Raw genomic sequence first — 21607 nt, forward strand, 5'->3', positions numbered from 1 at the left:
ACGTGAGTAAAGATGCGAATTAAATATTTAGCTCTGTGATTGGCAACACTAAATGACATTTCACCATTTGTGATGTCATCCGGCAGAAGTATAAACAATGAAAGCGTACCGATTTAAGTAATTTTTTAAAACATTAAACTTAAACAAATTATTTAAAAAATGGTCAGATTTTATGTTTTTAAGCATGCTCTTTCAGAAAAAAATACTTTCAAAATTTTGGAAACGACCCTATTATTACTGACCCAGGCAACGCCGGGTGTTTTTGCTAGTAATAAATAAACGATATGAATAAGAGAAATAATATTTCAAACTTACCGCCGATAAAACCCCACAGAAAAGTAAATCCACGAAATGTCCATAACAAAGTAGCACAACATCGAACTGATAGCAGAAATTATTCCCCCCGACATCACTACAGCCATCACTCCGTACTTCTGTCCTAGGATACCAGCGAGTGGACCTGAAACAATTAAAGGCTAAGTCATTTTAGGACAACACAACAAGAACCAGGTGAATTTCACATTCATCAACAGAACCAACCTTTTAACCAAGATTTTTAACTTGTATCTTGCATATGAATCACTTTATCGAGAACCATAACGGAATCCGCGAACCAGTAGGGATCCGTAAATATTCAGAAAGGCAGTAGTTACCAACTATTTCTACCCTTTTACATTCATGAGAAATTTTTTAATTTAATCAGTTTTGGAAGAAAATGTTCGTTAAAAAATTATTTTCTCAGAATGGTATTTTAAAGTACTATGAAACAACATGCCACATATTTCTTATAAGTAATTTTTCCGCTATCTTATCTTATAAAAACACTTTTAATGTAGCGATATTTTTAATAATTTCACATCAATCCTTCATAAATACAGAAAATTATATGTTTAATAAATTATTTTATTTGATTTGCATTAACTGTTTCTTTCGTTGGCCCCAATGTCTTCAAGATTCATATACGGATCCTGAATATTAGATTATTATACATACTCATATGTTGGAGCAAACCTCACCTGGCAGCATTGTAATGATGCGATTAGGATAGCCTCTACCATTGATGTTGGTAAGGTTTGCCCAACAATAGATTGTAAGCTTTTCGATTGACTTTAGCACCAGTAAGTACGGAAAATAGAACAAAGATCTCACCACACAGATTCTTGCCAGCCATCTTGACGCTGTAGGGTCTCGAGGCCACTTCGCGATTCACTTGGAACACCCTCCTGAAGTCGAGGAAGAGGATGCTGGCAACCCTGGCCTGGCCACTCATGAGCATGGTGATGGTCATGAGGGCCAGGCCTACAATCCAGGACCGAACGCCATCAGGGCCTCCCGAGGAGGACGAAACCTCGTCTTCGATAGGACTGGGGAAAAGACAAAAAGATACTCATTATCCACATATACATGGTGATTCAAAAGTCAAGCAACCCATTCGAATATAATTTATTCTTAAAATGCTATTAGTTGTAATTCAAAAAAATGTCTGGTTGGCAACAGTACATATTTCAAGATGACACGACGTCATTTTTACTTTCATTTTCCATTCACACTGAAACTTTCAGTAGTTTTTTAGTTTGTAGTGTAGTTAAGGTGATTTTATGCCAGCAGTTGGAAATTTTGCCGAATGCTTTTCATAATAGAAGCAGACGTAGGTCCAAAGGGGAGTCATGAGGCGTCATGAGTTTCCTCCCCCCCACCAAGCGACCAAGAATAACCTAAAGCTACATTTTGGAAACTTATATTTCGCCAAATTTGCAACAAAAACGCACTTGGTGACCGAAAATAACAATTTGACACCCCCCTCCTTCCGATAATGATCCCCACCAAAACCAGAAGCTGGATAAACTGAAGATTTTCGGCTTACGAAATTTTTGGTGTTCTGACTATTACATAGCTTGTAAGGTGTGGGAAGAAACCAAGCTACATCTGGATGGAATGGTCCAAAAAATGTACCAACCCATATATTTCGTGCAAATTGATAAGATAATCCCAGATCTTGATACCTTATATTATTTATGATGCCATTTTTAATGTATTTCAAAATGTAATTGTACCTCAATGAGATTTTGATTTTCAATACGTTTGTAAATCTCACATTGTTAATGCAGGTTCCTTAGTATGGGGGAGTCAAAATAGCTTATTTTTCAGCACATCACGTACTTGAAATGGCTTTGAAACAATTCTTGACTTAATATGGAAAAGCAAGAGTTCTTACTATTGAAATGTATCTCATTCTTAGAAATGATTCACTATGTTCTCATTTTTGAGGTGCCGCTCTACTCAAGAATGATATAACATGTGCTTAGTTTTGAGACATTCATATTTTCCAACCGATTCGACAACTTCTCGTTTTTGAAACAGCCCAGTCTCAGAAATGATACAGTCTGGGCTTATTTCTGAGAAACTTTTGTTCTCAAAAGTAACTCGACATGTTCTCATTTTTTGAGATACAACTGTATTCAAAAGTGATTCGGTGTGTCCTCAAAAATAAGAACATATTGTATCACTCTAGAGTAGAGCGGTATCTCAAAAATTAGAGCACGGTGAATCATTTTTGAGAACGGGATATGTTTCAAAAGCAAAAGCTCTTTCTTGATTTTCAATTCCAAGCCGAATTGTTTCGGAGCCATTTCCAGTAAGTGATGTGCTTAAAAATAAGATATTTTGTCTCAATACTAAGAAACCTGTTTTCACAATATGTTTAATCTAATCAGGTGCTTTCAATTCTTGAATAATACGAACGTGATAAGCGTATCATCCCAAATTCTACAGAGCTCTGCGATAGTTCGTATGAGCTTTGAGAGCCTTTACGATGAATTCATCTGTGATGTCAGATTTCTAACTTCTTCGAAAGGAAATTTCACATTTTATCCTTCACACTGCCCCTATAGTATTGGCTCAGTAAAAGTGGATCGACACAACCGATATCCTACTTATACCGACCGGAAATTACTGTAATATCGACCAATCGATCGCGATCAATCTTTTGACGACAGTAAGATGCTTGTGTCATGATCCATCATGAATATTGCGCAAAAATCTTCATTACCAAAAGTATCAGAAGTCATAAAATTCGCGTACCTCCAGTCATATGTCTCCCCCCCCCCCCCCAAAAAAAAAAATCTATGCTGATCAGTTCAATTTATGAATTGACACTACTTACCCTTCAAGAATTCCACTATTTTGACGTTGATATGAGAGCATTTTATTTTAATTGAGAGTCTTTTATTTCAATTTTAAGTGATATCCTTTGAATCCCCCCCACTAAGTTTAATTTGCTTGCAGTTCTTTCCTACGCTAATTGTCAGAAACATTCGTATACAAATAATAGTTATCAACAAACTTGCCAAATAGTTGCCTAAGGATAACAGAAAAAAAAAAAAAGTTTTCGTTGGAAAAGAAACTGATTTTTGCAACAGATTGCACGCGATATGAGTTCTATTATGTAGAGAAATTTCCTTTTTAAAATTGTATAGCTTGCTTTGATGTTTTCATTTGCTAAATTAATACATAATTAAATATATGACAGATTGTTGCCAAAGGGGGGACAAAAATAAAAGCCCCTTTTCCGTCGCACATTGTAGATATTCTCTTTGCGTGCATATGAACTTTTTTTTTTCAAAGATCACTGAAAATGACATCCAGAAATGTCAGCCTGTTGCAAGGAAGGGAAGCCACTTACTCACTGGCACTGATTGTCGATTGCTGGTTTCTCTCCGGGCGCAGAAGTGGATCTTTTTCGGTGTAACTTTCCTCTCTGGTGGGGCTCCTGGCAGACATTTTTTGGTACAAGAACTTTTTGAGGCCTTTCATTTTGCTACCTTCGCATCTGAAATAAAGAAAGTAGTAGTATTTTGATTTACATTGGTTAAATTCGGACAATTAATCATCATAAGAGCGGAGGGAAGGGGAGGGGCAAGGTACCGGCAACGTTTGATCACACTTTGACCAAGAAAACATTTAGCTTTTTCCAAAGTGAAAATCCTTTAGCACTGTGAAGCGAATTTTGGTGGGGAAAAATTTATGGATTCGTTTCCGATGATCTCGACAAAATCGAGTCGTACTGTGCTTACGCCAGACTAGCGACGCGTAGCATAAGCACAGCGGTCTGTATATGGATGGTTTTTCTTCTTGTGATTTCGCGTCACCGACATGATGTAATATTTAAATCATACCCTCAAATAACGCTACTTTTATACTTTTAAGGCTTCTAAGCTACAAAAAAGTATTTTAGGTGTTCGGACTATTACGCCACGCCCGGACAGGGGTCCAATTTAGCCGGCTCTAGAATCGTCCCAGCCCGCAACAACAATTTTTGAACAATTTAAAAATTTAAACAATTCAAAATTTAAGCAATTTGACTCTTGGATTATTGTAGTATATTTAATTTAACGTATGTTTGTGAAAAATAGTTTTTTTTTTTATTAAGAACATACAAAGAGGCGAGATATCGTTCCAGATCAATGAAAGGGCTCCAAAACGACCTATTTTTTAGAAAATAAAGTGCCGTGTCCAATAATTACTTAAAACTAAGTTTTTCAAAACATTCGTTTTATTTTTTTTTTTATAACAAACTGATTGAGATTTAAAAACGTTTATTAACAAAGAAACAAAAAAAAAGAGAAAAACATAAAGTTGTACTTTTGTTCAACTTATTACAAATTTTTTGCACTTCCTGTTTGGACTGGGTAACTTGCCATTCGAATAAAAATCACACAATGAGTCTATAAATAATATTTTTTAACTTCAAGGTTTTTAGGACCTTGTTATAATTGAAAGTGCGCACATTTCTTCTCCAGATATGGCACTCTTTTCTGAAAGGTTCGTCGTCTCCGTTTTAATAGTAAGCATTTAAATGGTCAAATGTTGAAAAAAAATTCTGCCGTGGTCAGGTAAACGGCAGTATCTGTAGAAATGAGTTTTCGAGATACCTGAAGAAACCTCTTTTTTATTCAAAACAATTGATAGGGAAATGTTGGAATTAGAAATCGCTTTTTTTCCAGCGGAAACCAAATAAGCATTCTTGTACAATAAAGATAACGTACAACAGATGACAAAAACATAAAAATATGAAAACTTAAAAATTTTCAATTACTGCCCTTTTTCTGATCACGGCAGTCTTCACAACAACAATACAAAAAAAAAAAAAAAAAAAAAAATCAACGTGTCTTGCCCTTGAATAAAGAAGCCTACATCTCCAGTGATTTTTTTTTTTTTTACTTTGTTTGAAGGCCATATTTGTCAGTGATAATCAAGACCAGTCGTCCTTCCTTCTGTTCAACTAAAACACTGTATCGTTTCTTTGCACGTGCAACGGAACGTCCCGGCGAATTCGTGAGCTCTTTGTGGTCTTACATGAAAATAATGAAATGAATACAAAAAACTTTTATTAAATTTAAGCAGGTGATGCCGATGTTGGGTCATTAAAGGTTTATGTTGGCGACAATTATGCAATACAATACACTAAAAATATTCCGAAACGTCAGATTATTTCGTTCTATTTCAACGTTCCGGGATTTCGCGGATTTCCACCTTTTTACGATGAAAATCAGGGGTACCCGGGGGGGGGGGGATATGGCGCAAGTCGCACCATCAAAATTGGGGGGGGGGGGAGATTTTTAAATTTTTGTATTTAATTTTATTCATTGATTTATTTTTACTATAAATTATTTATTTTATTTTATTCAGTATATTTTTTATTTCAATTATTTATTTAGTTTGTGTGTGCGTGTGTATGTCTTTTTCGCACAGAACTTTTCAAATAAAATAATAATAATAATAGGGTAAAGACCCCAGTAATTGGCACTTTAAGAGTTTGTCCTTAAACTTACCTCTGTTTTCAGTACTTAGAAAAAAAAATTTTGTCTCAAAGAGTGCACGTCTGTGCATCTATTTGGTTCACTAAAATCAAAAATATTTGAATCGATACTTTTATAAAAATATGTATATAAAAAGTTACCGAAATCCCCAGTAATTGGCACCTGATACCCCAGTGTATGACACCTTGTGATCCAGTAATTGGCACATGTTAATAGAACTGGAAAATCAATTTATTTTTTACTTTTAAATTACATACAAATTTTATCATCATAAGAAACATGAGTAATGATAATGTAAAGTAGGTAATCTTTACTAATAATAAAGCAGAAAATCTCTCTGTCTGGATCTTTGTCTGTCAGGATCTCTGTCTGTCAGGATCTCTCGCTGTCCGGATTTCTGTCTGTCTGTCAGTATCTCTGTGACGCGCATAGCGCCTAGACCGTTCTACCGATTTTCATGAAATTTGGCACAAAGTTAGTTTGTAGCATGATAGTGTGCACCTCGAAGCGATTTTTCTAAAATTCGATTTTGTTCTTTCTCTATTCCAATTTTAAGCCCTTTTTTCATATAAATTTGATAATATGGGGAAGAATGGGTTTGTCTTTCTTCTTCTTTATCTTTACTAATAATAAACCTGGAAGTTTCTGTCTGGATCTCCCTCTGTCCGGATCTCTTTCTGTCCGGATTTCTGTCTGTCTGTCAGTATCTCTGTGACGTGCATAGCGCCTAGACCGTTCTACCGATTTTCATGAAATTTGGCACAAAGTTAGTTTGTAGCATGGGGGTGTGCACCTCGATGCGATTTTTCAAAAATTCGATTTTGTTCTTTTTCTATTCCAATTTTAAGCCCTTTTTTCATATAAATTTGATAATATGGGGAAGAATGGGTTTATCTTGATTCTTCTTTATCTTTACTAATAATAAACCTGGAAGTTTCTGTCTGGATCTCCCTCTGTTCGGATCTCTCTCTGTCCGGATTTCTGTCTGTCTGTCAGTATCTCTGTGACGCGCATAGCGTCTAGACCGTTCGACCGATTTTTATGAAGTTTGGCACAAAATTAGTTTGTAGCATGGGGGTGTGCACCTCGATGCGATTTTTCGAAAATTCGATGTAGTTCTTTTCCTATTCCAATTTTAAGAACAAAATTATCATAAGATGGACGAGTAAATTACGAAATTATCATAACGTGGAATCGTAACATGGGCACAAGTCAATTGGCGAGATACGAAATTATCATAACGTGGAACCGTAACATGGGTACAAGCCAATTGGAGAGAAAATTCGCCACACAGGCGAACCAAAAGACCTTTTAATTTTTCTATTACGGGCAAAACCGTGCGGGTACCACTAGTTTTATATAAATTAATGCTAAATCACTCTTCTTCATGTTGGGAAAGTATTTTAGAGAAATAAAAACATAAATTTGGAATGTTCCATGGAAAAGATATTGAAAATAATTCTGTTTCATCCTTCCGTTTACAGTTTTGGTTTTACGAATGCTACCAAGTTAGGTTTGCCTCAAGTATAGTTAAAAACTCATATAGCATACTTTTTTGCATAAGTTTTCCTCTTTTTTATTTATCAAATGCAACAAGTCGGTTTTCTTTCTCTTGAAAAACCACCCGCTGCAGGCGGCATTGAGATACCGTAGGTGGCGAACGGGGGTTAGCGAGCGAATCGAGCAGAGGACGGAGCCCCCAGTATAAAATTAATTACTGCCTAACTTTCATTTGGATATTTTTCTGGTGAAAGTAACTCCAATTGACAAAAAGCCGCAACTTCAAAAATTGATGATTTTGATGCTTTTTTTTGACAATTACTGTACAAAAGCTATCGATTTCAATTTCCGCTTTATCATATTCGTAATCTACGCAAAAAACTGAAGATAATGACACTTCACTCAGCTTTATCGCGGAAATGACGCTATTTCCCCAGTACTCGGCACACATGCCAATTACTGGGGACTAGCAAAATTGAAGCACCAGTAAATGGCACCCATCATTATTTTAAAATTCCAAATAGGGACGAAAATATACTTCTACACAATTAAAGTAACACCTTTCAACTAAACAAAACTTTTGACAACGAAAATTTAAAATATATTTTAAGTCAGATTTTAATGGATTTATGTGCATGCTTCCCTTAAGCCAGAGAAGAAGCTTTTGCAACAAAAATGGCTGATTTGACACAAGCCACAATTGTTTCTCTTTCCTACGAACTGCTGTCATTTAGTAACATGAATTGAAGTTATAATCTTTAAAATTAATGTACATTCAGTTGGTATATAGCCTTCTTTTTTAAAAAAATTGGATACGAGTCTTTTTTTAGGACATTTTTGTTGGAAGTGCCAATTACTGGTGTCGTGCCAATTACTGGGGATGTTACCCTAATTAAAAATAAATAAATAAAAACTGTTTTTAAAAAATAAATTAAATGAAAAGTATGTTTAAAAAATAAATTAAGTAAAAAATATTTTTTTAAATAAATTAAATAAAAAATAATAACAAAACATTTAAAAAATTTGAAAAAAGAGAGCTAAAACATTAAAAAGGAAAGATGGTTGAGAGAAATGGGGGGGGGGGGGATTTGCGCCATTGAACTTGGGGGGGGGATGGGCACCCCTAATGAAAATGATGCATTTTTGTGAAAAATGTTCTGAGTTGCTACTAGTTACATGAACGCAGACTTCTCACAACTGTGAAAAAAATATTTTTATTTACCCATGTCAAGATATATTATGCGTTTTTATTAAGTGTTTTGTTTTTAACAGAATTAGGACTCGTCGAATGACTGAGAAGCGAATGAGGGCAAAAAGTTCAGTCTTTGGATGCTGCAGCTTCACAGGAAGTGCAGGCAAATAGGGTGTTGGACATTTACTTGCAATTCTGCATTAGCTTTGGCCACATTTCCTAAAATGCTGGAGTAACTTTCCTGTTAAATCATGTTAGTGCTAAGCCATTACTAAATATATGCGTAAATTTTCTTGGAAGGTTTCTGGTTTATTCCAGAAACGTGACTGGCTTTTGTTGGGAATGTTTTTGAATTCTTCAGGGAGTTTTCTGGTTCATTTCAGGAAAGTTACTGGCTTTTATCAGGAACATTTCCTGTTTTTTGCCAGATTTGTTATTGGCAGAATTTAGGCACATTATCTGCCCATTATATTGCAGGAATGTCTCTGAATGCTTTTTGCAGTGCACTTTGTATTGAACTAAGTATTGCTTTCAAATCATTTTGTTTAGAATTTTTTAGAAACAATTATTCTCAGAGTTATTACTGTCGAACATAGTTATAACAAACAACATTAGTGGTAGTTTTTTCATGAGTTTTCCAACGGTACCAAATAAGAAATGATAACTTCATTTTAGAAAAGTTTTTTTTTTTGCAATATTATGGATTTAATATTAAATTTAGAACATTTTTGACTGATTCTCTTACATTGTCATCTGTCTTTGAACTATGTTCGAAATTTCAAGGCTTTGAGTCAATGAAAATTTAATTTAAAATCAATCAATATTGAAAACGAACAGACATACAAGAAGGAAGTTTACTGTTTTTTAAAAGCGGAGCGGAATGAGTGCTCAAAAATAAATAAATAAATAAAAACTTATTTTCATGGATATATTATTTTTCATACAAACTCCCTTCCCATGTTTTATTTTCAATAGTTTTTAAAATTATATCTATCTATTTATTTAGCTCCCCTCCCACCGACAACAACACGATATGCATCATGTTATAAGTTGAATTGGTATTTGGTTTCTAAAACTTGAAAATGAAAATCTGGAAGCATATTTAAAGTTTATATATTAAAGCACTTTTAACTTCATAAGCAGCTTCTAGTGCAATAAATAATGTACGATATCTTACACGAAGTCAATGTAAATCTGAATGCATAACCTTAGTTCCAAAACTAGTAATCATATCCCATTGCTGAAAATTTATTGGTACGCAGTTTTCGTTGTTATTCGTATGTAAATAGGAAGATAGTGTAATAAGATGAATTCGTACTTGGTTTCTAAAATTTAAAAGTAAAATCAGGAGTTATATATAAAGTTTATAGGCTATACTATTAAAGCACTTTTAACTTCGTAATCATCAGCTTTTAGTGGAAAAAGGAACAAATTTAAGACAACTGATAAGACCCCCCCCCCCCCACACTTTTTTTCTATTACAGTAAAATTAAGTGTTTGGTCAATTACTTTATATACTTGTCCTCCAAAGATTATTTTTTACTTTTTAGTTCATTTTGCTACAAAAGCGTGCTTTTTTAGCTTTTTAAACGATTACTTTTTACAATTGAATGTATATTAGTATTGTATTGCATTATTTGCATCAGACATTTTGAATGCTTTCTGGTAAATTCATGTGCAAACATTGTTCCACTCCGCAGCTCTGATTTGTACGTTGTAAGTATTTCTAATAAGCCACTGGCTATTTGTCCAAAGGACAGTTGGACCCACAAAAATACAAATTAAGCTAATAAAAGCGTGTTAATTAGAATAAACTAATAACTTATCGTTAATAAATTAATTTGATCATAGAATATTGCATTGTCATCAGATCTGAGGTTGCATTCCAAATTTTAAAAGAATCCGATCACAAAAACTGGATGAAAATTGAGTTGCAGGATTATAAATTTAAATTCGGTGTAGACGGGATTAGAACGCACGCTCAATGATTCCCGGAGGTGGACGTCAGCGAAGACCCGCGCCTCATACCGCTCGGCCACTAACGCTCATATAGTGGTGGAATGTAAACTAACAGTAATAAGCCACTAGCTCTTAGTCCAAAGGAAAGTTACTCACAAACATACAAGTGATGCTAATAAAAGCGTGTTAAAAAAATTAAAAAAATAAAAGATTGAAGAAATTTCTTCCTAAAACTCAAAGTTCAGTGCAAAAACTATTTTTTACTGAAACTCACAAATAAATGAATTGTTAAAGATCCATTAATATAACTAATTACTTTTTTTTGTTTCTAAAGAATAAATTTACATTTTTCATGTGAATTTCAATATGCTCTCAGATTGGTAGCTCTAACAGGATCTCCGAATATTTAAACAAGACTGACACCTATAATACTCTTCCAACTTAAATATTCATTGTTGGGGAGAAGAGGGTACAGTGAGAAAGGGAGAATAGTGAGATAAGAGCAATATACGTTCTGTTTGGATATTTCCAGCCTGGTAAAACTTTTTAAAAGTCAAGTCGACACACTGTGAACAATATTATAGAAAAACAGGTAGCCTTAAAGTATCATGTAAGAAAAATAACTATGTTATCATAGTTTGAACCCATCCAAGTAAAATATCTCCATTGCTTGTTATACTATTTCTAAACTGTTAGACAAACAGATCGGTGTCATTAATTTTTCATTAGCACATTAACTAACGTTCCTGTTAGCAGTAAGATCCTGTTGTTAATTCTCTTTGTCTGAGAATGACAGCTGTTGAGTTTATATTTTGCAATGAGGGAACAGTGAGACAGGAACAGTGAGACACCATTAATTCGTTGCTCACTGCTCCCATGGCACTTTTATATTAAAAGTAGAGAAATGTTACGCTGAATTAAATTTACTTACAGCTAGAAAGTTGATGCAAATAATCTTTACTAATAATAAAGCTGAAAGTCTCTCTGTTTGGATGTCTGGATCTCTCTCTGTCAGGATGTCTGGATCTCTGTGACGATTTTCATGAAATTTGGCACAAAATCAGTTTGTAGCATGGAAGCAATTTTTCGAAAATTCGATTTTGTTCTCTTTTTATTCCAACTTTAAGAGCATTTTCCCTAGCAAAATTATCATAAGATGGACGAGTAAATTATTAAGTTATCATAACGTGGAACCGTAACATGGGCAAGCCAATTAGCGAGAAATTCGCCTTCCATTATTTCTAAATGTACAGGCGAACCAAAAGACCTTTTAATTTTCTACAACGGGCAAAGCCGTGCGGGTACCACTAGTAAAACAATAAGTTAGAAAGCCCTGCTCCAACAAAATGAGAATGCTTGAATAGAATTATGACTTTTATAGCTATATAATATCAGATAAATATTTCCTTTCGTACTTATTCTAATTATTTTTTATTGCTTAATTGCAATATGATTAAAAATATTTATTTACATTTCAAAATTTCAACATGCCTAGAAAAAAGGAAGTCAAATAAGGTATTTTTGAGATTTTCTGAAACAGACGGGAAAGAAGCTGCTGTACTAGTAATACTCAAAGGCTACAGTGGAAGCATTCCTTCCTTCTCAAATGCTACATCACAAGATGAAACTTTAAGCCGATTTATTAATTCAGATTCATTTAAATCATTCTATTTCAGTCTCAAACAAATTAGCGGGGAGTGTCCTTACTTTGTGTCAAGACGACATGAAATTTACCTTTCAAAAGAATCCTTGCTAACGATAGGGTTGATAGCAAGCGTAGAGCGCAATTTTAATTCGCTTCTTGATTATCATAACGTGAAAAACGCGGTACAAAATGCACCAAAGAGCATCTTTTGCGACATCATCAAGACCACGCCTTGTTTGCAAAATCGGACATTTTAAAAAATTAATTAAAAAATAACTGTTGGGAAAGTGAAAGAATTTTCTCGGTACATGTTATTTTCTTTGCTTATTCTTTCAATTTCAGTGACTAAAAGTACTACTTTTGACTGAAAGGAAGCAACCCCATTGTAACTACAGCATAAAGACATTTTAAGCAAAATGTAAGGTCCAATTAAAATTTTATAACAATGAGAAACATTATTTGTAAACTATAGAGTTAGATTTTAGTTTTAAAAATAAAGTGCAAAGCTGAATAATAAAAAGAAGGAGAAAAAATACATATTGCCCCCCAACCCCTCGGAGGTAGGGGAGAGAAGGGGAGGCGCACTTTTTTATGGGGTAGCTGTCGAATTTTCGTTTCAAAAAAATGGAGTTTTTTATTTGTGCCAGCTTTCCTCAAAAATACATTTCATTCTTTCTGAAAAATGGTTTAAAACCACATTACGAATATACTTCGAGAAACATTATTCTTACAATAACAAATCAAATATTTCTTCGGACGCCACTACCTCGATCCCCTCCCCTCCCCCCCCTCGCTACAGCACAGGCGTAAAGTAAAAATTAGCGATTTATTTCTTATTGATTGATTAATGCAAAGATTCATGCGTTTAACGATTATGAAGAGCTCATAAAAGCATTTCCTTCTCATAAAAGAATTTCCTTCAATGAAATATAATCTACGGATAACATACGAAATAACTTTTATCTTAAAAAGTTAAGCAGCAATAAATTCAATCATAAAAAGCAAAAGGGATACGAAATTAATTGTTAATAATCATCTTTGCTCTGACGGCACACCACAGAAAATTACTTATTCAAAAAAGATTAGGTAAAAATTTGAAGAAAAGAAAAAGGCATACACCTGTTTCGGATTCATTTTTTCTGTTTCTCTCCTACAGATTCTTTCTCTCACACTGAGGAGAGAGTTTTCTTCAAAACACATGTATGACATTTTCTCCGTAAGTATATTCCTTGACGTTTTTTTTTTTTTAAGTGTAAAGTTAGAATTACATTTGAATAAATATTTGGAATCATTTGCAATATTTATTAAATGAAGAGCAAGACGAAAGTTATACATTGTCCAGAACACAACAAGCTGTTTTATTCAGAACAATAAAGCAAATTAATAAAAAATATTAAAAATTAATTTGAATTTTGACATCTGGAATTCAAATTATGTTTTTCGCAATCACGAGTGTGTGTGTATGTAGGCGTGTGTGTTTGTGTCTGTGTGCAGGCATGAGTGTGTGTATGTGTGTGTGTAGGAGTGTGAGTGTGTATGCGTGTGTGTATGCATGCGTGTGTGTATGTATGCGTGTGTGTATGCATGCGTGTGTGTGAATGTATGCGTGTGTGTATATATGCGTGTGTGTGTGTATTATATGGACGCAACCTGGAGACGGTTTTCGCAGGAGGAGCAGCAACGTGAGGCCGGTCGACGGTGCTGCAGAGGGAGGGAGGGGGGGGGGGGAATAAAATCATAGGAATTCAAAACAGTCAAAAAGGAATGTGATTGCTCAAAAAAATTTTTTATAAAATGTTAAGGAATTTTTGACTGTTCAAATGAACAAATTTTACTTACCATAAAATGTATCCAAACCAGTTCAAGGTTGAAAGAGCAAGTTGTTCATTTTCCTTTGATTGTTTGGATATAATGCTACATAATTTTCGAATTCTGAAGGAGTGAAAAGTTTCTTCTAGACGGACTGAAGTGGAGATGCAGCTGAGAGCAGAGGGCCACAAACCGGTTTCCATACAGCTTTTCACGGCCGATTATGAAACATGGAACAAAAAATAAGACTGTTAAACATGCAAAGCACAGTTTGTGATATCATCCATTATGAGTCTCGTGACTCCTTTTTTTTTTGAAGAAGTCCTTTGCTCAGAAACTGAAGTTACTAGGCAGTGAATGATTTTTAAAGATTCAATTGATGGACCTCTGGTATACAAGTCTTTCAAAACTCCACAATTTCACTCTAGAACGGACATTTAGTTTTCTCAGATCTGTGGCTTGTTTTTGACTGACCGATGATGACCTCTGAGTCCAAAATTTATCTCAGTTTTTGTCTATCACGTTAAGTTTTCAAGCTACGTAGGGATCAAAGCTATCAATTCACAAAATATAGGACATTCAGGGCAGAAATGGAACCGACAATTTTATTTTAGTGATAAAAGAAAAAATGAAGAAAAATTTTGGAAATTTTAAAAAGTTGAAATAGGAATAATAATTGATCAAATAATAGAATAAAAACGACAAAAAGTTTGTTTTACTGTCAAAATTTTAGAACAAAATGTAATCTTTGAATGTTATTTAGGAAGACTCCAAAATCTGCATTAAAATTTACCTAGCTTTAATGCCGCCGAAACGCGCGTTTCAATCATTTTTTAACAGTGCACAGTAAAAACCGATGACAAGTTTCAGTTTAATAAAAAATGAAAAGTTAAATACACATGATAGCTTCATAGGGGCCGCTGACACATTTTCATTTCTTTCTTTCTTCCTTTTTTTGTAAAAATATCATCATGAAAAAAAGGTGGGAAAAAAAAAACAGGGCCGCCAAAATATGTTTCAAAAAAAAAAAAAAAAAAAAAAAAACACAGTGAGCGAGATTGAAAGTATTGTAATGAATAGTTACACAATTAGTTCTAAGTGCTTGAATGTAGAAAACGAAAGTAAACAAAAATTTAGCTAGAGATTCAGGAGGCGTGATATTTCAAATTAAAATAAATGAATACAAAATAGATAAGGTATCATTGATAAGTACAGTTCTTGAGCTTCTGTTTTTTTCGAACCGGGGTAAAAATTTGAAACTGCATTTCAACCATACTCCTTCAAGTTTTTTTTCAAGTTTCAAAAAAAAAAAAAAAAAAAGAAAAGAAAAGAAAACCCAGAAAGACCGAATTTGATCGCTCTCTAGATGTTGCCCTCCGGGGAAAAGGCTCGGCTTACAGGGCCGTCGCTAGCTAAAATATCTGGGGGGGGGGGGGTGTTGACATTTGGCGGCCCTCGTCGATCATTTAAAGGGGTCTATTGCCCCCCTTCCGCCAGGTATTGAAAAATTAATGTTTTTACATATAAGTGGTTGTGGTTTTCGTCGTTTTCCGATAAAATTTGCATTGAGTATTATATACTAGGGTGGAACGAAAAAAAACGTTTTTGATTTTCAATTTGCCGTAGTGCGGAAAAGTTGCCTTTTCATACAAATAAGATGTAAAAAAAATATGAAGAATATTGAAGCACGTCTTGAGGTGCCGCAAAGAGCATGAAGTTTTGAAAAATTTTTGCTACATTTTAAATTTTTTAAAAGAAATTTCAAATTTATCTTTATGCTTCAAATGCGGTCGAAAAGCAATTTTTATGCTCAACAGGTCGCATAATAACTTTTTTTCTGTTGTTCGGATTGTGTCTTGAGTGCCGCAAGAGCGAAGTAAGTTTCGCAAAAACGCACTTTTTGCCGAATGCACTGGCATCTGGGAGCTTGAGTCATTGCAGCAGCGGATGTTTAAATGGGGCGGAGCTGGTCAGCAGTGATTTGTGTGAGTGGGGCTAAGCTCAGATCAGGTTTCAATTTCTTTGTCGAGTTGAGTTAGTGAGTAACGTAAAATTTCGTTAGTTCGTAAGATACTTCATTGTTGTGAGTTGCAATGGCTCAGTCTAAACAAGTGCAGACGAGACAAACATCAGAATATCCTATTTTTGGAATCTTTAGCGATTTCAATGAAGTTTTACTACCTACTGGAAAAGATCTTTCTGTAAGTGAAATATATATGACTTTTTAGTTTCCAGAATAGATTACATTTGGTCAAGAGCTTCTTTGAGACAGCAGGAATAGAAGCCTAATGGATTCTTAGATGGTAAAACAAAAGAATCAAACGAATTTAAAGACAAAATATGTCAAAAGCTGGAAACCTGTTCTAATCTTCCTGTGGTTACTTCCTTACCTATTGAAAATAACCTTCTTTTTGAGAACATACAGGACATAAGTACCGATCACAAATATGTATTGGATATGTGTGTCACTATATCAAGTGGAACTTGCTCACTAGATTTATCTTCAAGGAATCTGGGAAAACTTCCCCACTCCAGATGATTTACATTTGCAAACCGTATATTTCGATTGTACGTGGCAACTAAAAATCCGACTGAAGATCTCAAGACTCTGACTCAGTACATTGTTAAAGTGTAGTAAAGTATAGTTTCCTTTATATGGGCGTGGCATTTCACTAAAATCTCTCTCATAATTTTAAGAACATTATAGACCGGGTTATATAAAGAAATAAGTATTTTGATGGAACAGAAAATCTCCATTTGGCTATGTTATGCAAAGAGCGTAGAAATGTAGGAGAAATTGGATTACGACGTGTGTTAAATGCAAGAACACAAAGTAGAGGCGGGGTTAAGAAGTTTAAAGTTCAACAAATAATTTTTGCTGCCAAAGATTACATCGATTTGATCTCATGGGGTGAAAATGAAATAACCGAACTCCCCTTGGTAAAACATTTGTCTAGTGAATCCCTCAAAGTGAAACTTGTAACCCCTAAGCGGTTTTTAAAAAGTATGGTTCAGTCGCAGGAGACGCAAAATTGACTCAAGAGTTATTTGGAAGAAAAAATTATTTGGTACCAAAAAATAAATAAATAAATAAATAATTAAAATAAAAACGCTTTAATGTGTCAAAGAAGTAGACACAAACATCATACAGGTTTAACAATCCTGTTAGGTTTAAAAATTTATTTACAATCATTAAGAATACTTTAAATGTTAAAAATTGAATTGTTAATGTCTTTTATAGTATACTAGAGGACCCGACAGACGTAGTTCTGTTCAAATTTTGTAAAATGAAAAGTTAAAATTTTTTAATAAACTATCAAGTGTTTGAACCGTTCTGTTGAAAAAAAGAAGTAAAAAAAATGTTTTATGCTGCTATGGTGTCAGAATTCGTATATTTATTACAACTTGATTTATCTAATGCCTATTGAGCAGTTGTTTTATTAACTATTTTTTCTCGCGTACTTGATGGTTTGTTCTTTCAGCCATACTCAAAAGATAAAAGCGTCCTCAGATATTAAGTGTAAAAGTCTAACTACCCATCTAGAACAAATGGGAAATCCCGCTACAACATCCCCCATATGAAAAAGAATAAAACAATCGAAAGGATATCGTTTAGAAAAATGTTAAAGGTAAAAACAGTTCTCTGAATAAGCGAAAATCACTCACCCCCCCCCCCTTCCGATGTAAAATAGACACATTCTTCAACTAAAATGACTAAAAACTCTTTAAAAACGAAAAACCATTCTTTGCAATTTAAAATTTTTCGCCAAATAAACAAAAAAATACAATAAATCACATTAACATTATCTTTAAAATGTAAACAAATGATCGCGCAACTCTATTGCTTATAGCCAAAGTCGGCAAGCCACCACATTACTTTAATCCAGACGATCAGTGAGAGAAGCCAACTGCGACCGATTAGCGGTCCGATCTTTTGAACCAAAAACTTTTAAAGCTTCACATATTGCCTAATTTGTTCTTTCCATCAAAGATAAAGATCTTCCACTGCCTCTGATCTTTTGTGTACAGAACTACCTGTTGTAATTTATCTGGACGAAAATAAAATTTGTTTCGTCCTTAAATTCCATCATTTTTTCCTTTAATAATGTACTGATTAGTTGGATAATCCTCAAAGTATTCTTGACACTGGTGCCAAAACTCAGATGGATTTCAGCCGAGAAACAAATGTTGCTAGGTACTGTACTTTCTGATCATTTGGTTAGGAAAACCTAAAGCACTGATCCGGCCACATGGTGCAACTACGACAGAAGAACACACGTTTTGCGGAAACCTTCCAGTACTTTACTTCAAAATATATCACTGGACATAAAATCGTTGCTTTCAAGAAATGAAGGGTTTTCTCTCTCTCTCTCTCTCTCTACGCGTTTTATCTATTCTCAATTAACATATCACATTAGGAAATTTCATTACAAAAAGCAGAGCTGGCTTTCTTATTGTCCTTTGGCAACGGGTTAAAATATTTATTTCAGTTCTCGCTCAACAATAGGTTAAAATAAATATAAATCATTTGGGAGATATAACCATCTAACGTTTAAATTAATTAATTAATTAACGAAAACGTTTCCGATTCGATCCATCGCGCTTCGAAACCATGCTTGCCACAACTTAATTACATACAAAAAATTTGATCGAAGTCGGTCCAGCCGCTTAAAAGCCTTATGGTGACAAACATACGCACAGAAGATTTTTATAAATATTAAGACTAGTGATAGCTGCATGGGTTTCCCATGGGGTTGGTGTAGAAAAATTAAAAGGTCATTTGGTTTGCTTGAATATTTACAAATAATGTAAGAAGAATTTTTCGCAAATTGGCTTGCCCATGTTACGGTTAAACGTTATGAAAACTTGGTAATTTACTCGCCCATCTTATAATTTGACTCGGGTAAATGTGATTAAAATTAGAATAGAAAAAGAACAAAATCGAGTTTTCGAAAAATCGCTTCGAGGTGCACCCCTTCCCCATGCTACAACTAACTTTGTACCAAATTTTATGAAAATCGGACGAACGGTTTAGGCGCTATACGCGTCACAGACATCCAGACAGAGATCTAGATCTCCAGACAGACTTTCAGCTTTATTATTAGTAATGATTATGTTTTTTTTTTAAACTGTATTTTGTAATTAGTATTTCTTTCCTAATGTAATGCTTAAAAAATGTATTTACTGTCATATTATGTGCCGTTATAGACAGTAGGAAAGCATAAAAAGGAATTTCATTGTTAAATGGGAATTTCGGTTATTATCAAACTTTAAGCTCGTTGCGGCATCTAAAGATGTTGTAGTAAAGCAATGAAATTTCTTCTGCTTCTTTTTAAACTTAAGTAACAACTTTCCCCCCTACGGCAAACCAAAAAAATTAAAAAAAAAAAAAATTAAGGTCATTTTCGTTCCACCCTAGTATACACCCTTTGTCCCCAACTCCTGGAAAAATTTAAACTGATGAGCTGGGCGGCCCCAAACAGCTCTACTGTTTTCAAGTATATGCAAAAAAAATTCAACTGAAATGAAGAACTGTTTGTACAAATCTATATATATATATAAATGAATGTTTGTCTGTATGTCATCCATGAACTCAAAAACTACCCGGCAGATTTGACTGAAACTTTCACCGTTTGTTATTTTTGGTACTGGGAATGTTTATAGACCAGTTCGAAAAAAAATCCGATCGATAGTTCCTTTTTTATTCCAATTTAAGTCACAATCCATTGGATAAATTACGAATAAAATTATCGGCTGCAGAAATTAATTCGCGTGAAAGATCTCATTGATAAGAAGTTAGCTGTTGCCATTTTTCTTGAGTTTGAACAAATAAATTCTTTCTTTATTGTTTTATGGCTTTTAATGCAACGGGGGAATTTAAAACTTTTTCTATTTGATATTTTTAGCGATTGATTGATCTTGCAAACTGCGTGAGTACAAAATTTGAGTATAGTCACGGCTTACTTGATACGTGTTTCTATAAGACGCGATAGGACGCGTATCGAGTGAAGCCTTGGTATAGTAAGCTAATCGGGACTTTTAGACACGCGATTTAGACACGTGTCACATGAATTTTGAAAAAAAAAAAAAAAAAAAAAAAAAATCGAACGATATGTGCCATTTCGAGTCGAGAGTGAAGAATTTGTATAGATTGAGCGTATTTTTGACATTCAATATTTACAATATTGTGCGTATTTTTGACATTCCGAAAGCATTTGCTGCGCAGTTTTTTTTTTTTTTTTGGTAGCATCGTATACCATCGGCGACTTGGCGACATCTTATAAATTCAAAAGCATCACGTCATCTATATATATAAAAATGAATGTTTGTCTGTATGTCATCGATGAAATCAAAAACTACTGGGCCGATTATTATGAAAATTGCTATATACATGTATTTTTCCACGGAGAAGGTGCATAATATGCTCATTGAAGCCACTCGCCACCAGGTGCAACTGCAGAGTAGCAACTTCTGCCCTGATCAATTGATTGTCATGAAAATCAGTATAATGATGTATTTTTTTGTTGACGTAGCAACGCGCGTCGAGTACAGCTAGTAATATAAGAAGTAATAAGAAGTCTATAAATGCAAGAAGTTCAAAAATTAGTTTGTTAAAATCTTACCCTTTGGCGTTTTGTCCTGACTATATCCTAGACTAATCAACATTGACAATCATGAGGCAGCATCTTTTTTTATCCTTTTTTTTTCGGTGATCTTTTATTGAGATTGCATGCCGCAAAAGAGTGAAAAACTTTAGAGGAAATGCATATAAAAGTTCATTCGTTAAAAATGTTTTCGAAACGTAGATCCCCCCTATTATTAATGCCCCCCTTATTAATTTATAAATAAAACAAATCTGTATTATTAATAATTTAATCCTAATTATACCTAATTAAGATTAACAAAAAGCATTTTTTTCTCGATATAATCCCTCACATACGTACACACTTTTTGTACGATTGAACTTGGAGGGAGGGGAGTTAGTCCTGGCCCCACAATGTAGTCCCGTAAAAATTTTTAGGTCCAGAGATTTTCTCTTTAGAATCTTGATCTGTAGGTGTTCTAATGTGAGAATATCTTGGGTAGACATGTTGAATCCTGCGCGAAATAATTTTACAGGCCATCAAAGATAGCGGCCATTTTGGTTCACTTGCTCATTACGTTTTTCGCAACGGGCGTACCTACAAATTTATTTTTAGTTTTGAACTGCAGTTTTTGGAGTTAAGGAAGTCAATTAATGTATTAATTATGTCATAAAATCCAGTTTAGCTGTTTCTTCAATTTTACGTGGAGATATCACCGACATTTGTTGTTGAATATTCTAGTTACTAAAAAGGGTACAAAAATTAATAAATAATCCAAAATGCTCATTTTAAACTCCTGTTTATCACATACATGTTTCTTCAACAACACAATAAACGAAAAATACAAGATTAGTTACTTTTAAAAAAGGTTACGATCTGTTTTTGCATTGCATGTTATTGCACTACGACGAACGTCTGTATCATTTGATGCCGCAGCCACTCTTTTTGAGCAATTTGTATCAGCCCAGTCTATGTGTGGAAAAATTTGTAGATCTGCATCTTCTCTTGAGTTATTCTAATTAAGCTCTTCAATGATGTGTCTGAAATCTTCTATGAAAAGTATTGCAGATTGCTTCTTCATTAACTGTTAAACCACTAG

The 21607-nt window shown here is 34.1% G+C and overlaps 1 protein-coding gene across 1 annotated transcript; it reads right to left on the reverse strand.

Moving 5' to 3' along the window:
- Window positions 1-311: 311 nt before the first annotated feature.
- LOC129216604 (monocarboxylate transporter 13-like) lies at window positions 312-14070 on the reverse strand. The gene is made up of 4 exons (XM_054850820.1): window positions 13955-14070; window positions 3683-3829; window positions 1150-1364; window positions 312-460 (listed from the first exon to the last, which is right to left on the reverse strand). Exons 2-4 carry the CDS (start codon window positions 3811-3813, stop codon window positions 312-314), a joined length of 495 nt encoding a protein of 164 aa, XP_054706795.1. The 5' UTR covers window positions 3814-3829; window positions 13955-14070.
- Window positions 14071-21607: the final 7537 nt, after the last annotated feature.

Source organism: Uloborus diversus, chromosome 2 (genome assembly GCF_026930045.1).
Source record: "Uloborus diversus isolate 005 chromosome 2, Udiv.v.3.1, whole genome shotgun sequence".
In the NCBI taxonomy this organism is placed as follows: Eukaryota; Metazoa; Arthropoda; class Arachnida; order Araneae; family Uloboridae; genus Uloborus; species Uloborus diversus.

Excerpts from the sequence above, each read along its gene's own strand:
- LOC129216604 (XM_054850820.1), bottom strand. The coding sequence starts at position 3,813 with ATGAAAGGCCTCAAAAAGTTCTTGTACCAAAAAATGTCTGCCAGGAGC. Across the intron at positions 1,365-3,682 it reads TCGACAATCAGTGCCAGTGA|TCCTATCGAAGACGAGGTTT; the intron begins GTAAGTGGCTTC and ends TCTTTTCCCCAG. Across the intron at positions 461-1,149 it reads GGCTGGCAAGAATCTGTGTG|GTCCACTCGCTGGTATCCTA; the intron begins GTGAGATCTTTG and ends TAATTGTTTCAG.